Source organism: Poecilia reticulata, linkage group LG17 (assembly GCF_000633615.1).
Source record: "Poecilia reticulata strain Guanapo linkage group LG17, Guppy_female_1.0+MT, whole genome shotgun sequence".
In the NCBI taxonomy this organism is placed as follows: Eukaryota; Metazoa; Chordata; class Actinopteri; order Cyprinodontiformes; family Poeciliidae; genus Poecilia; species Poecilia reticulata.
In genome coordinates this window covers 16,341,451-16,355,404 of record NC_024347.1, presented here as the reverse complement: position 1 = coordinate 16,355,404, position 13,954 = coordinate 16,341,451, and the positions used below count along the sequence as shown (strand labels likewise).

Here is a 13,954-nt window from a genome sequence, read left to right as displayed (position 1 = left end):
TATATATATATGTATGTATGTGGCTGTTTTTACTTGATGTTTTTAATATTTAAAATAGCACATCGATTAGAATGAATAAACCACACTATATTCCAGAGAACATGTTGTAGATTTCATTTTCTCTATGAAGATATTTGGTTCGTATGGGAGCTGTATAAACTTAGCTTTACTAAGGCTGCAGATGGAAGGAAATCCTTAAAATTTAAAGGGTCATATATTTTGTTTTTTCTCTTTAAAACTGTAACTGGTTTGTTACCAAATAAGTATTCCTCAACAGCGAGCCACAGCTGCCTCATACGATGGAGAAAAATTTGGCACCTATGGTTTACTGTGTATTTTTAATTTTACAAAATGACAAGAAAACTTTACAACAAATCACCTCCAAAAATCCCAAAGTCAATAAAAACAAGACAACAACAAAATAAATTCATGAATAAGTATTGAAAAATATGTTGTGTGTAGTTGATATACTGCTGCATACAGTATATTGTATTGTCTTGATTAAATGGAAGAGTACATCTTTATATTTAGTAATCTGATTTTCATTAAAAACATATAACAATATAGGGAATAAACTACTTAAGGGAAAGAAATTACATAACCAGTTTTTACAATTAACATCCCTGCTACTTGAGCAAAGATGCTGCAGTGAATTAACATTTTCATATGGTGTCCTGCCCAAACTGGTAAAAATTTTAGGGGTACTCCAGCTAAATTTTTAATTTTTTTTTTTACATATTTAGTTATTTATTGGGTTTTACATTTATGTCTTCATTTGAGAATATAACTCTGCTTGCCGTCCTATAAAATGAACATGATTCCTTCAGGTGGCCAGTGGTATTCGAGAGGGGCCATGTCCCCCTTCTGCCCCTCCTTAAGGGCGCCTCTGCTCTCTAAGCTTTTTCAGCATGTAAAATAATATTTCAACATGACATTAGTGCCACGAGAAAAAAAGCAGCCTTGAAATTTGATTTTATCGATAGAATGAAAGCAAATGAATTTTTTTCTGAATCATACTTTCCCTTGGTTCAATTTCTTTAATGAAGACTTCTCAAAAACATGCAGAACTAACAACGCAATTTACGTTTATTTATTTGTGCCATAAGTTAATGTAGAAATACTTGGAACAGTACCAGAATAACTCAGTGTATGTAAATGATGAGCTACAGAAAGTATTCCATAAAGTCTATTGCTGCAGAAGCTGAGTCAACAATAATCACAGGTTTTATGATGTCATGTGCATTAATCTGAGCCATGTATTGTTATCATGTACAGTGCATATCATATTTAAAGGTTATAAGTAATAGAGAACACGGTGGATGGAATAGAATTAATTCTTTAAAACCAGAGTGGAGATATTAACTTGCTGTGGCTGTGAAATAATTTAGCCAAACATAAAGCGTACTAATGGCGTCGTAAACTTCCTCTCTGATCTCGTAAGTGATTATTCATGTTGAACTTTTCATCTCTGTCTCCTGTGAGGCTTCACGGAGTGAGGTATCTCATTAGAAATTCATGGCTGGCTGCCTGCATCCAGAAAAGTCATCATATTGGGTTACCAGGCAGAATCTTGGCTTAAAGAAAACACGCTCTCCGCTGTGGCCACAAGAGGGCGGTAGAGACCCCGCGCATTCTCCTGCAGCCACTCACACAGCCTCTTTGACGTGTAATGGGATGGGGTCCCCATCGCCATCACATCTGTGTCCTAGGCAACAGAGGCTGGGGACAGCGAGAGGGCAGATAGCGTGTGTGTGTGCGTGCGTGTGTGTTTCTAAATGTGTTTGTCTATGTTTTAGATGTTTGTGTGTGAGCAGATCATGATGAAGGTGATGAGGCTCAGAAGTCACCTTCATGAGGAGAACAATAAATGCCCTTGACATCAGGAGTCAGACCATTTTTCTTCCATCTGCAGCAAAAATGAAATGCCGCAACAAAGGTTTCCTTTCAGATTGATAAACAAATGAAAACTTGAGTTATTTCTCTGTTCGTTTTCAGCAGAGGTGAGGATCCAAAAACTGTACTAAAGTAAGAGTAGCGCTACTTCAACATATTTTTACTCAAGTAAAAATACAAAAATAAACATTTGGACATTTGGTAAAAAAGTCAAGTACTGAGTAACTGATCAAAATATTAAAATGTGATATTTAAAAATTACAAATTAAAAAATACAAATTGATTTCTTTCAATATGAAACTTATGAAACTAACAAAAACTGGTGTCTGTGTGTGGGGACTTTTTGCTTAAAACATGTTTCTAGCTGTACAAGAAATTACCTAAGAGTAAAACAGATTTTAGTTTTAAAAAAATGATATTATTGAAGTAAAAGTTCAGTGTAGTAAAAGGGCAATTTTTCCAAAAAGTTACTCAAGTAAATGTAACTAGTTACAACCCAACTCTGGTTTTCAACTACACCAAGAATTAGACTTCAACTCTAATTCCCAAGCTGTAATTAATATTTGAATGGTTTTTATTTTAGTTTAAGACGGATGCTTGCTAAGCCTAAACTTAAGTTTATCTTGATGGAAGGAAGTCATGATAGTCAGGAAAGATAAAATCAAAGGTTGATGTCGAACATATTTTCAACTCCATAATAACAACAGTCAATGAATCAGAATTTACTCACTTGTATCATTTAAAAACAACCATTCATTATGTGCCGATCAGGTTTTTTCCTGCTGATTCCGATCACCCATGAGGGCCGATCACCGATACCGATCACAGATACTGATCACATAATTATTATTTTTTTAATCATAAGCACTGCCGGTTACATTATGTGAAAAAAGGAACCATGAATTCACCTTAATTTAGACAAAAACTTGTTTTTAATAACTTTTTCCAAGAAAAAAACAAAACAGGCATTGTGCAAATTGTACTGCTATTGGTAATACTATCTTTACCAGACTGAAAACACATGAAGGCTCAGAAGAAGCTAAATAATGCAAAGAGCCTAAATAAAACCTCTCAACATTGCCAAAAAAATTCAAGTATAAAACTTAACATTCAAAGGCAAATACAGGATCCATTACAATAAACAATCCAGAGTTACTGAATGAAAACTTTCTGTTAGCATGGCGGCTAGCTGATTACTGCTAGTTCTGATTGGCTGTTTCTGACTGAGCGGAGTAATTATGCAGAGCAGGGAGGAGATCGATTATTTCTTCAGAGATTATCTGTCTCATGTTAGGACAGCGAAAGTTTTAATACGTATGTAAAATGTATTTTTCAAGTTAGATGCTGCAGCTTTAAGCAGAGGTTCGGTGTGAGAGTCACTACCAGGTGGAGCAGAAGCGGCGCTCCGTCTGTGAAATATTACTACCTGTAGCGTAGCAGCGGTTCAACAGCGAGAGCAGAACCAGCGTCTTACATCGCAGCTCGAAGACTTAAATAATTTTGCGGGTTATTTGTTTAGCTTTCTGACCGTCATGCTAATAATCCGGGTGAGTGTTTGTAGCTGTGCGCTGCTTTACCTGCTATCTGATCCTCCATATGTCTTTTTTACTGCAGTGAGTCTCGATGTAGCCAAACTCCGTCACTTGTTTTTATGCCATATTAGATTTGTCGTGTTGATGCATGCAACACGCAAACTTCCCCATTCACTCAATGCGTCATAGTTCCACACGACATCGCTTAGGATTTGTTGCTGCGCGTTTGCGCAGTGTGAAGTAAAGAGGAGACCAGCTGCACAAGCAGGCTGCGAAATGAGATGCAGGTGATCGGTTTATGTGATCGGCAACAAGAGCCAATGATCGGCGATCACCGATCATACACTTTTTCATGGAAATCGGCCGATTATGATCGGTTGCCGGTCGATCGGCACACCTCTAATTAAAACAGCATAATGTGAAACATCCATCTGACATCAGCCAGCCAAGATTCAACCCAAAGTTATATTATCTGTGTTAAACTCAAAAGATGAAAGAAAAATGACGATTACTGGTATTATATTAGTGTTTGAACATAAACACACACTATTGACTGTTCTTGTTGCCTTATTGGTTCCCTCTCTCTCTCTGTTGCTTCAAAGCAACATATGTTTTTCTCCGCAATGGTAAATTTTTGCCTCAAGACAAAAGCTGCATTTTAGGAAGTTTCTATTGCTTAATGGGCAAAATAAATAGCATTAAACCGTCTAATATTGAGATTTACTTAACTCTCATTTTGAATATATTTTTGTGCTGATAAAAAAAGGAGGAAGTGACACTTGCAGACTTTTTTGTGGAGCAAAACATGATTGTTGGAAGACAAAACTCACATCTGTGTGCAGGAGAAATAAATATCCTTATGTATTATATTTGATATTAAAAGATGCTTTGCAGCTGCTTTTGTTATAGCTCTCTGCTGCTGATTTTTAGAGTACTTTAGAAACAGTGAAGAGTTAAAGGAAAAGGCAGCCAGTTTCCTGGTGAAGTGGAGCAGAGCTGATAAAGGAATGAGACCAGCCAGTGCAGCACACAGCAGCGTCTGAAACAGGCTATTTAAATAACAGTCACTCCATTGGTTCATTTTTTTAAACCACAAACTGCAGAGCATTTCTTACAAGGCATCCACACATTAAAAAATACATAAAAATGAGATTTTCTGCTGAAATATTAATGCTAATAAACCATGTCACAGAGAAGTGTTGTTAATTAAAGGAATCTATCAGAGGAAGAAAAACGTCAACGTGTCACAGATTTGGAGATGATTTTACTAATAAAGAGGCTCTCTACATATTTTTTGTGACATCTTATATTCTGTATCTACATCCTTCATAGATAAAAAGTCAGGAAAAGAAAAAAAGAGACTCCCACATGCTTTAACCTTACAATCTATCATCTCCAGGAACATCGAGTGAAAGTTATTTTTACTGAGCCTTGCAAACGCATTCATAATCCTTCAACTTCTTCCACATTTTGTCGTGTCACAAACACAAACTTTCTAATCGTTTTAATGGAATTTCATAACACAATATGGTGCAAAACTGGAAAGTGACAAATTATACTGTACGTGATTTCCTAATTTACACTGAAAAAGGAGGTGTGTGTGTTAGTATTAAGACATGTTCAGACATTTTAGTTTTCACTGCAGCTGCAAGCCTCTGCCTGTGCTTTGCACAGAATAGACAGAGGAGTTTGCCGATTCTTCTTTACATATGTTTGGTCTCAATCTGATGCGTTGAGACAAAATATTTTTATGACCCCAGTCCAACCTGATGGAGATGAGAGTCATCACAACATGGCTCCTCTATTAACCCTTTAATAATGTTTTACCAGTGTTTCACTGAGAAGTAGATTGTATGATGAGCTCAGCAGATGCACAGTTCCACCAGGTGTTTGCTAATTGCTGCTGGCTAGTCTGAAGGAGCTGAGCGGTGCCTGCTCTGTGAAGCTTAGAAACTGCAGCTTAGAAGAAGAGCTGCGTCTCGAAGGCGGAGCTAGGTCCTCCCAAGCGTTTTGCACAGCTGAATGGTTGCCATGGAGATTAAGCGATTTCTCAGACATGCATGAGAGAATCAAAGCAACACTCCAGATATGTTTTAGATTAGATAATAATGTTAAAACATGATGTAAGCCAACGTCATCTACAATATCTGCCTGAAGAATGTGACCTAATATGAGTTACAAGAACATTTAATTTCCATTTGGGTCCAAAAAAGTAGTTTTGAATTTGAGTTATCCGTAGTCATGCTAACTAGCCTTAGCATGGACATTGCTAAGTCCCGCCACCTGCTTCTGATTGGTTGTTTCTTTTTAGCACTGGTAGAAGGCAGAGAAGCTTTTTACATATAATCTGTCTCATACTACGCTATCATGACATAGTGACATTTTATAAGAAAAAAAAAAAAAACAGACTGAACTACAGAGAAAGTTTACGACTCTCGCTTACCCATAGTTCAGTTCGGGACGCATCTTCCTCCAAATGAGGGATCCCTTTCGGTGCTGCATGCCATAGCTGGCACAGTAAGGCCAGAGCCCAGCACTTTTAATTAGCCAAGCTCTTCCTGGCATTGGATGGGAGGTGGGGGACACACACGGTGACGAGTCATCAACATCACCAAAGGGTGTGGTGCCGCCTGCTGCTGCGCTGCACAGCCAAATCTTGCAGAATAGACCTGGGTGCATACAGATGATCACAAGAATTACGTGGGGAAAGAAATCTGTCAAGTGGTGAAGAAAAAAAAAACGAACTAAAAAGTAGAAGTAATTACCATTCAAGTCAGCAGTAGAGGCTGAATGAGTGTGAGAGGGGGATGGGGGGGGGGTAAAAAATTACTGTTGCTATGAAAAAAAGGTAAAGTTAGGGGGGGAAACAGTTTGGAAGAAACCATTCCGACATCCCTGCATGTGAGGCGCCCACCCCACCTCAGCTGTATAGTGAGGAGCGCCCAGACCAGGCAGCCAGCAACCAGCGCGTCTCTGCCTACCAATAGGCATGCTCGGCTCAGGCTCTGTGCAGTGCTCAGTCTCAGCAGCAGAAGCTGGGCGCAGGGGAACTGCGACGCCAAACATCCTCCCAGGTATGCTCCGTCCGCCTCTACGCCCTTTTTTTTTTTTTTTTTTATTCCTCGCCTTTGCAACGTGCTGCATGCAATTTCTACCGCTCCTTGCCAAGGAATGGGGTGTTGCTGTTTGCTTGGTGTTATTATTTCTCCTTGTATGCGTGTGGCTCACGTAGCCTCCACGATTTAGGCTTGGTAAACACAGTCAGCAGCGAGGACGCATCTGCAAAACCTCGGCAACTTGCACACGCCTCAAAATGCTCTCCTGTCGACAGATGAGCCGCCTCCGCTGCTGCTGCTGCTGCTGCTGGTGGTGGAGGCGAGGCGGGGATGGTGCGCTCCCTCATCCAGCTTTTCTGCGTTTATTTATGGGAGGGGGGTGGGTGGGGAAGGGATCATCTTTTTTTTTTTTTTTTTTTTTTCTTGCACCGGGGTTGGAATTTCTCGTCAAATATTTTCAACTTAGAGGGCGTGTGGCTGCTGGAGATGTACCTGCAGGTGTTGGGGTGGCGATTTAAAAATATAATCTACCAAGCTGTCAGTTTTCACGCAGGCTCCGCTGCAGCAGGCTGTGGGGAGGCTAGGTCATGCTGTATCTATAATGCATGATGTATCAATCACAACAGTGATATTTTATTGATAACTGGGCTATGATACAACGGATCTATTTCAGTTCATCATTCATTCATAGCTACAGTGACTTTTATCCAGAGGAGGGATGGCTTTTTAAATTTTTGCTCCTAATTAATAACTTGCGCTTTGAATGAGTTTGCAGAGGCAGTTTATTTTTATGATCTGCTCTGCTCTCTGCCTGTCACTAGGTAGGATGTAGGTACACTCCCTTAGCTGTTAGGGTGGTGCTGCCTGCTAGTGCTGATGTGTTCCAGTGGCCCCTACCTGTGCATGCAGCCCTCCAGGCCTGGATATCTTCTCCTGTCTGGAATGGCTGCCTCCAGCCAATAAAAAAAAATAATTTTTTTTTGTTGAAATTTTAAGTTAAAATCCAATTTATACACATTAATACTTAATAAAGTTCTGTCTCATTTTAAGTTGTAAGTGGAAGTGTATAATGAGAAATGATTAAATCAGTGTTAATTAGCCTCTAAATGATTCAAGCTGCAGAGTTTTACACTTTGTGTTTTGTCCACCCCAAAACGCAGAACTTCCCCGTCTGTCTCCTCAAAGCCGTCCCTCCTCGTCCATGTGGAGAGACGACTTGTGTTGTGGTTACTGCTGGTAGTTTTGTTGTTGCTATGCAAAAAGAGGCTCATGTGCCATATTTCCGCTGCAATCATTCGAAGCTGTGACCTTGTCAAAAAAAAATAGCCACTGTGTGTCAGGTTTTCTTTTTTTTTTTTCTGTGGTTCTGCTCCACTACGCTTCTTCACTTATTGATCATCCCTGCTTTTGGATTTCAAACCCTCTTCCCCCCCTCCACAAACGATCCACGTTGATGTGTTTGCAGCATTTTCCAAAGTCCTCACTCGCTTCACTTTAGCAAGCAGGAATAGTTTTAGAAGACTTCGAAGTTTTGATTTGAGGATGTTTTTATGTAGTTTTGGGTGCAGCCTGTGTGGTTTGCGGATTTGAAGAGGCGTTTACAAAGCCGTTAATCGTTAACCGTTTTTCTCACATGTGCTGTCCTTGGAAAAATGGTCAGTAGGGATTTTTCTGCTGAGCTTCATATATATACATATACATCTGGACTGTGTTAATTAGCCCAAGACAATTGGCTGATATTAAACGTTGCAGAGAAAAATGCTTAGCAAACAGTATGTGTGTGAACTCCCACTCTGGGGGCAACTCTGAACTGGCAAGTGGACAAAGTTACGGGGTGAGAAATGTTAAGGTCACTGTAAGGTCAAGATGAGAGGGAAAATCATCTAAATGCCATTTTTATATGTATTTCAGACATTTTGAGTGATTCATGTTAAAGCTCATTAGATTTGACTCTGCTTTAGGTCAATTGTTTGATTTTAGAGGCGGTTTCTGCATGAACAGCGCTCTGGGCGAGTCCTTTTCTCTGCAGCCGATGTCCATTGTTTCGTTTTCACAAACATATTAAAGGTTTCTCGAATCAAATTGGCGTTTTGGAAAATAAGTCAGTCCAGTTTTTTGCAGCGGTCACAATCAAACGTGATCTTGTCGTTGCACGTGCTCTCTTTTTGTGTTTATAAATCTGAAACTGTGTTTAAATGAATCTATTTTCAGTGCAGAATAATCACATTTACAGCGGACCTCAACCTCCCATGAATAGCTAAAATCCACAATTACTTGATATTCCCTCTGAAAACGTTTATAACTACCCAGTTTAATAGTTCAAACACCAAATATACTTTTATATCCATTATCATGCAGAGTGGAAACTGCTTAAGCACTAATATCTAACTAATATCTACAGTCTTCCTTATCTTTTGGAAGTACAACTAATCAGCGCTGAGGTAGATAAATCACAGTCCTAGACTGGCTGCTTTGCAAATGCCAGCCAATATTGCATTGTTCCTATGTTCTTCACCTTTCCAAGCGCATTTATTTTGAATATTTTATATGCTGTATGAAAAAAAAATCTGCGAATAAGCGTATTTTCTACGAATAATTTGGAGTTAAATCCCACAAAAACTCCACAAATGCTGATCCATGAATTGGAAATGTTTATATTTTAACCAGAGGTGACACAAAAATGTTTGGATCTAAGAATAAAAATGTAAAAAAAAAATGTCTCTGTTTATCTCTGTTTAATTTAGTGCCAAATAGGAATCTAACAATTACAGTTTTTGACTATTAATGTTGTTCTGGGACGTCGGCCATTTTGGTCATTCATTGCTGCCTTTTGGCCAGGACTCCAGGTTTTTAATCTCAATGGGTTTAAGTTAAATATAAAATAACACATCAAAACTACCACTGCTTGTATGAATTTGTTTCTTTGTTATCATTTAGCCACAAAATTGTTTTATAATGTTGGAAATGATCTAGTTTTGGTGACATTTTTGCAAAATGCAACTTAGTTTAAACCCTGATATGCTTTATTATTTTGAATAAAGTGCATTACCTGCAGTAAAACATTTTCTCTGTGCTCTTAGTCTAGTAAACATGTTTTATTTATATTATATTAATGCAGAAGCAAATTTTCTTTTTTTCCAGACTAATTAAAGTAGAGAGTGTAACACTGTAACAATATCCTGTAATTTACAGTTGATGAAGGAAAATATTCTATAGCATTAAAAAAAGCAAATGTTTAATGTTTATTTAATTATTTTAAACTTTCTTATTGCTTTTTGACACTAATTAGGTCTATATATCACAGAATTGGTGAATCTTCAACAATATAGTGGGAAAAATAAATAAAAATCTATAAAAAAATGCAATAATGTGACTCATTAATCATAAATTGCAAGGATCTTTTTAGGGAGTGATGTTTATTTTAACTACTTAACCCTTATTTTAACGGCTTGAATTAATAAAATTGTACATTAAAGCTGACGTATGTGATTTATTTTCATTTTCTGCCAGAAAAACTCAATCAGTTTCATCTTCTTAAACATTATAAGTGTAAACGTTAGCTGAACTGACATCAATTTATATAAAGTGAGCAAACTTTATTAATTTAACTCATTATTGGGTTTCTGCTTTTTGGATTTCACAATAGTGCAGCAGTGATGGTAAAGCGGAAAGAGCAGCTCACACTCATAAATGCCAGCTTACATTTCTCCAGATACCGTCTCGTCTTCTCAGCCCAAAAAACAGATAAAATAAGAAGTGCACTTTGCATTAAACTGTGATTAAAATATGAAGAAAGTTAACCAATCGATGCGTTTAAAAACGAATAGTGGGCAAAAGGAGTTTGGTAACAAACGTTCACTAATATGATCAGATGTAAAAACTTAATACATCATGATTTGTGACATTCTTGAATAGAAGCAGCCTTCGAGTAATAAACCGTGAGAAGGGGACAACATTTTGTTTTTGTAAAAGGCAGCATTTTATTCAGGCATTCTAAAGGTTTTAATTTGGACTTTTGCTGCTTTTGTTTTTCTTAAACTTTTCATTTAGATATGAAAAATAATCCTAAATTTAAGATATTTATAGTTCTACAAGGATCAGGATGAAAACCAAGTGAAAAAGCAGCTGTGGTCTGGAAAGATCTTTAAAAAAATGTTGATCATTTTAGTACATTTAGACCAAAATCCAGCTGCTGGGAGGGAAAATGTAAAAACAATTCAGCTGCGGTTTAATTGACGTAGTTTGAATGAAAGCCGTTTCTATTGGTTGTTCTAAATTGAATAAAGTATTTGGATACATTTTGTAAACTTTGACATAAATAAACCTTCACTGCTTTGTGCTGCATTTCTGTGAACATTATTGAAATGATGTCACTATTTAAGTCTCTATCCAAAAATGCTTATGTGAGCAAAGCCGTTGATTAATGTGTGTCAGGTTCATAAGACATCCGCTGTCATCTCCAGGCAGGACACACTGCTACGGCCGCTAATTAATATATCAGACAGGCCGGGCGGCCCGTGCGTTCATAAATCAACACACAAGCAGACGAACACACTAGCAGGTACTTAGCAAACACGGGGTTCATAAAACATCATTTGTCTTTTTTTTTCTGGTCTTTTTGCAGCACTGATGCATCTGAATCACGTGTCTGTTACTAAACAGAGAAATATCTGGACTGTAAGAATTGTTTTGTGTATTCTTGAACCAATTTATGCTGATTTGTATTAAATCTTATGATGGTAGAGATGTTATTGGTTGATTTGTGGATGTGAATGTTTATTTAGGAGTTTTCTAAAATAAAAAAGGGTCTGTGTGTATATTCCATTTTTTAAATTTTGCAAAGGAAATAGTGCTAAAAGATGCTAAAAAATACAATTGTTTTTTGTTTTTTTATCTCTGTTGGGCAGATTAAAAGATGCCAGAAAGGTTTTATTTTGCTTTTTTGTCTTTTTGTGGAAAAGTAGATAAGAAAGTTCAGAGTTGATCAAACTCCAAACTCTGGAAGGTTTGTTTGAAATCTACTTTTCATTAATTTGTCCTGAATGTGAAAACCATGAATATGTTTATTCGAGACGTTTTGAGTTATTTACAAATTCTGAAAGTATAGATTCTCAGAGTTCTTTCAAATCTGAGAATCTTCCATTTATTATAGAACATTTTTTTTAGATCAATCTCAAAATATATTTATTTATTTTTTTTAGCAAACTTTAAAATCTAAAATATAAAAATGTGACATTTTTCTTTTAAACACACCAAAAAAAACTATCAAAAAAGACAAAAGAAATCAGATCGTACCAAGCTGTCAGCAAAAAGTTCATAATGAGTTTTGGATTTTCACCAGTAGTTTCATTCAACTATCAAAGTTGTTAAACTGTTTGTAAAGTGGGAACAGCCTCTCAATCTGTCTCTCTTTTTTTTGTTAAAAAAAGAAAAGAAACTCTTCTGGTCCGTTAAAGATTTATTCAAGTTAACTGAGCGCCATGTCTTTAAAACTATTTGTAAAGTCCTAAAACGGCCTGCAGCCAGTCACGACGTTGCATTATTCTGCTTTCTCAGTGATGTTAAAAGATGGTCCTGCCTACCAGAAGCTGCAGTCCTGTAAAGCGGATGAAATGACTCTTTCACAGGAGTTCAGGGCGTGGCTCACGCATTTTTCAACATCCAGACTTTGGAGAACGGATTGTCAGATTCATTAATACGCACCTTTGCAACTTGAAGCTGTAAGAAACATAGCAGCAGCTGAGATGTGTAAGAACTAAAAAAGAAACATGTCATGTTGAAATTATGTTCATATTTCAAATTAATGTTACTTTTGGTGTGCCGTACTGCTGCAGAGTTATCCAACAAATATGTAATTCAGTGCATTTATGTCTGTGATTTTTAAAAAAAGTAATGTTTTAAGTCAATTCAGCACTATTTTTCTGTATCGGCTGATTCAAAACTTCAGATATCTGTATCGGATTGGAACGGAAAAAAGTGGATTTTACTTTACTTTTATCTTTAGTATGTCCAAATATTAACAAACCTCATGAACTATATTTACTCTCACTTAAAGGTACAGCAGGTAACTTTTATTTTAAAAACAAATATTTTTTTACTTATTTGTTGAAACCTTCACTTTGTCCTGATAGTATGGAATGAGAGATAATTAGTGAAAAAAAAATCGAGCTCCTCTTCCTCTACCTTCTCCCAGAGTATCAAATGCTAACTGGAACTAACCAATCAGAGCCAGGAGGCGGGTCTTAGTGCTGTCAATCAAGTCTGCAGCGTCTCCCCATCAGCAGACCCTGTCCTGAATGATAAAGCTAGTTAGCATGGCCACAGATGACGGCGGATAAATGGTTTCCTGTAAGTGAGTTGTTTCTCCACCTTAAGCGCGTTTACGAGTTTGATGGACAGCACTAAGACCCTCCTCCTGGCTCTAATTGGTTGTTTTTAGTTGGGAGCGGTAGTAAGGAGGAGGTGGAGTAGATCGGTCTTTTCATTGATTATCTGTCTCATAGCAAACTGTCACTACATGGTGTTAGTTTTAACTAATACATGAAGAAAAAAACATTTTCTATAAAAGCTACATAGGTAGCTTTAACTTAATTTCTGAATTTCAGAAGGAAGAATTTAGCTAAAAGCTTCAAACATTATTTTCTCTGTTACATGTCGCCTCGCTGTTCTCTCCCCAGTGATGGCCTCTGCTGAGCAGCCGTGCTCCAGCTTCCACCAGCAGCACTGCGCATAAGGCAACACACCCACCTTTGCCCTCCCGCCCTGGAGTGAGAGAGACGCCGCCATGTACAGCGTGGAGGACCTCCTCATTTCGCATGGATACAAACTGCCCAAGAGCGGCCCTCCGTCTGCTGCGCCTTACGATAAGCGTCCCGCCGACTGCCAGCGAGAACTGGTGGACAGCAGGGCTGGCCGGGGGACGCTTAACGGGTACGAGGCGGAGAGGGGGGCGTCCATCACGGGCATCTACGGCAGCAGGCAGGCGCTGTTGAAGGGCTACCCCACCACGGACGAGAGCGGGGAGAGGAACCTGCGGAGGAAAGAGGCTGGGATTGGTATCCTTGGTGACGTGCAGCTCCTGGGCGATTCGCTCGCCACTGATAGCGGGTGAGTGATTTCAGGGTTGCCAGATCTGTTTCCAATCCAGTTTTCAGTTCAAATAAGTCAAAAGGCAAAACTCCCCCCCCCCTCCCTGCTCCCCACAAAAGGACCAAATTTCAAAATCTAAAACTGCATAACAGAGTTATTGTAGATAAAGAAAGGAGTAAATTTCCACCAAAAAAAACTCAGACATTTTCAGATTAATCTAAGAAATTTTCAAGAGTAAAACAGGAAATTTCTTAGTTGAAATTTTTTGTTTTATTTTATTAAATTTTTTTTTTAGTTTTCTAGCAAATTTTCAACTTTTTCAACTTTTATGAAAATGTACTCCTTTTTGGCCCTAATATGCTGTCATACTAATGAAACAAATTT

At 37.9% G+C, this 13,954-nt stretch overlaps 1 protein-coding gene across 1 annotated transcript in view; it reads left to right on the top strand.

Moving 5' to 3' along the window:
• The first annotated feature begins 6,335 nt into the window (after positions 1-6,335).
• jcadb (junctional cadherin 5 associated b) overlaps positions 6,336-13,954 on the top strand; it is a 17,297-nt gene continuing 9,678 nt past the window's right edge. The window contains exons 1-2 of the mRNA XM_008433950.2: positions 6,336-6,499; positions 13,159-13,588. Coding sequence (XP_008432172.1) covers positions 13,266-13,588 — 323 coding nt within the window. The 5' untranslated portion in view covers positions 6,336-6,499; positions 13,159-13,265. The remainder of the gene's footprint in view (positions 6,500-13,158; positions 13,589-13,954) is intronic.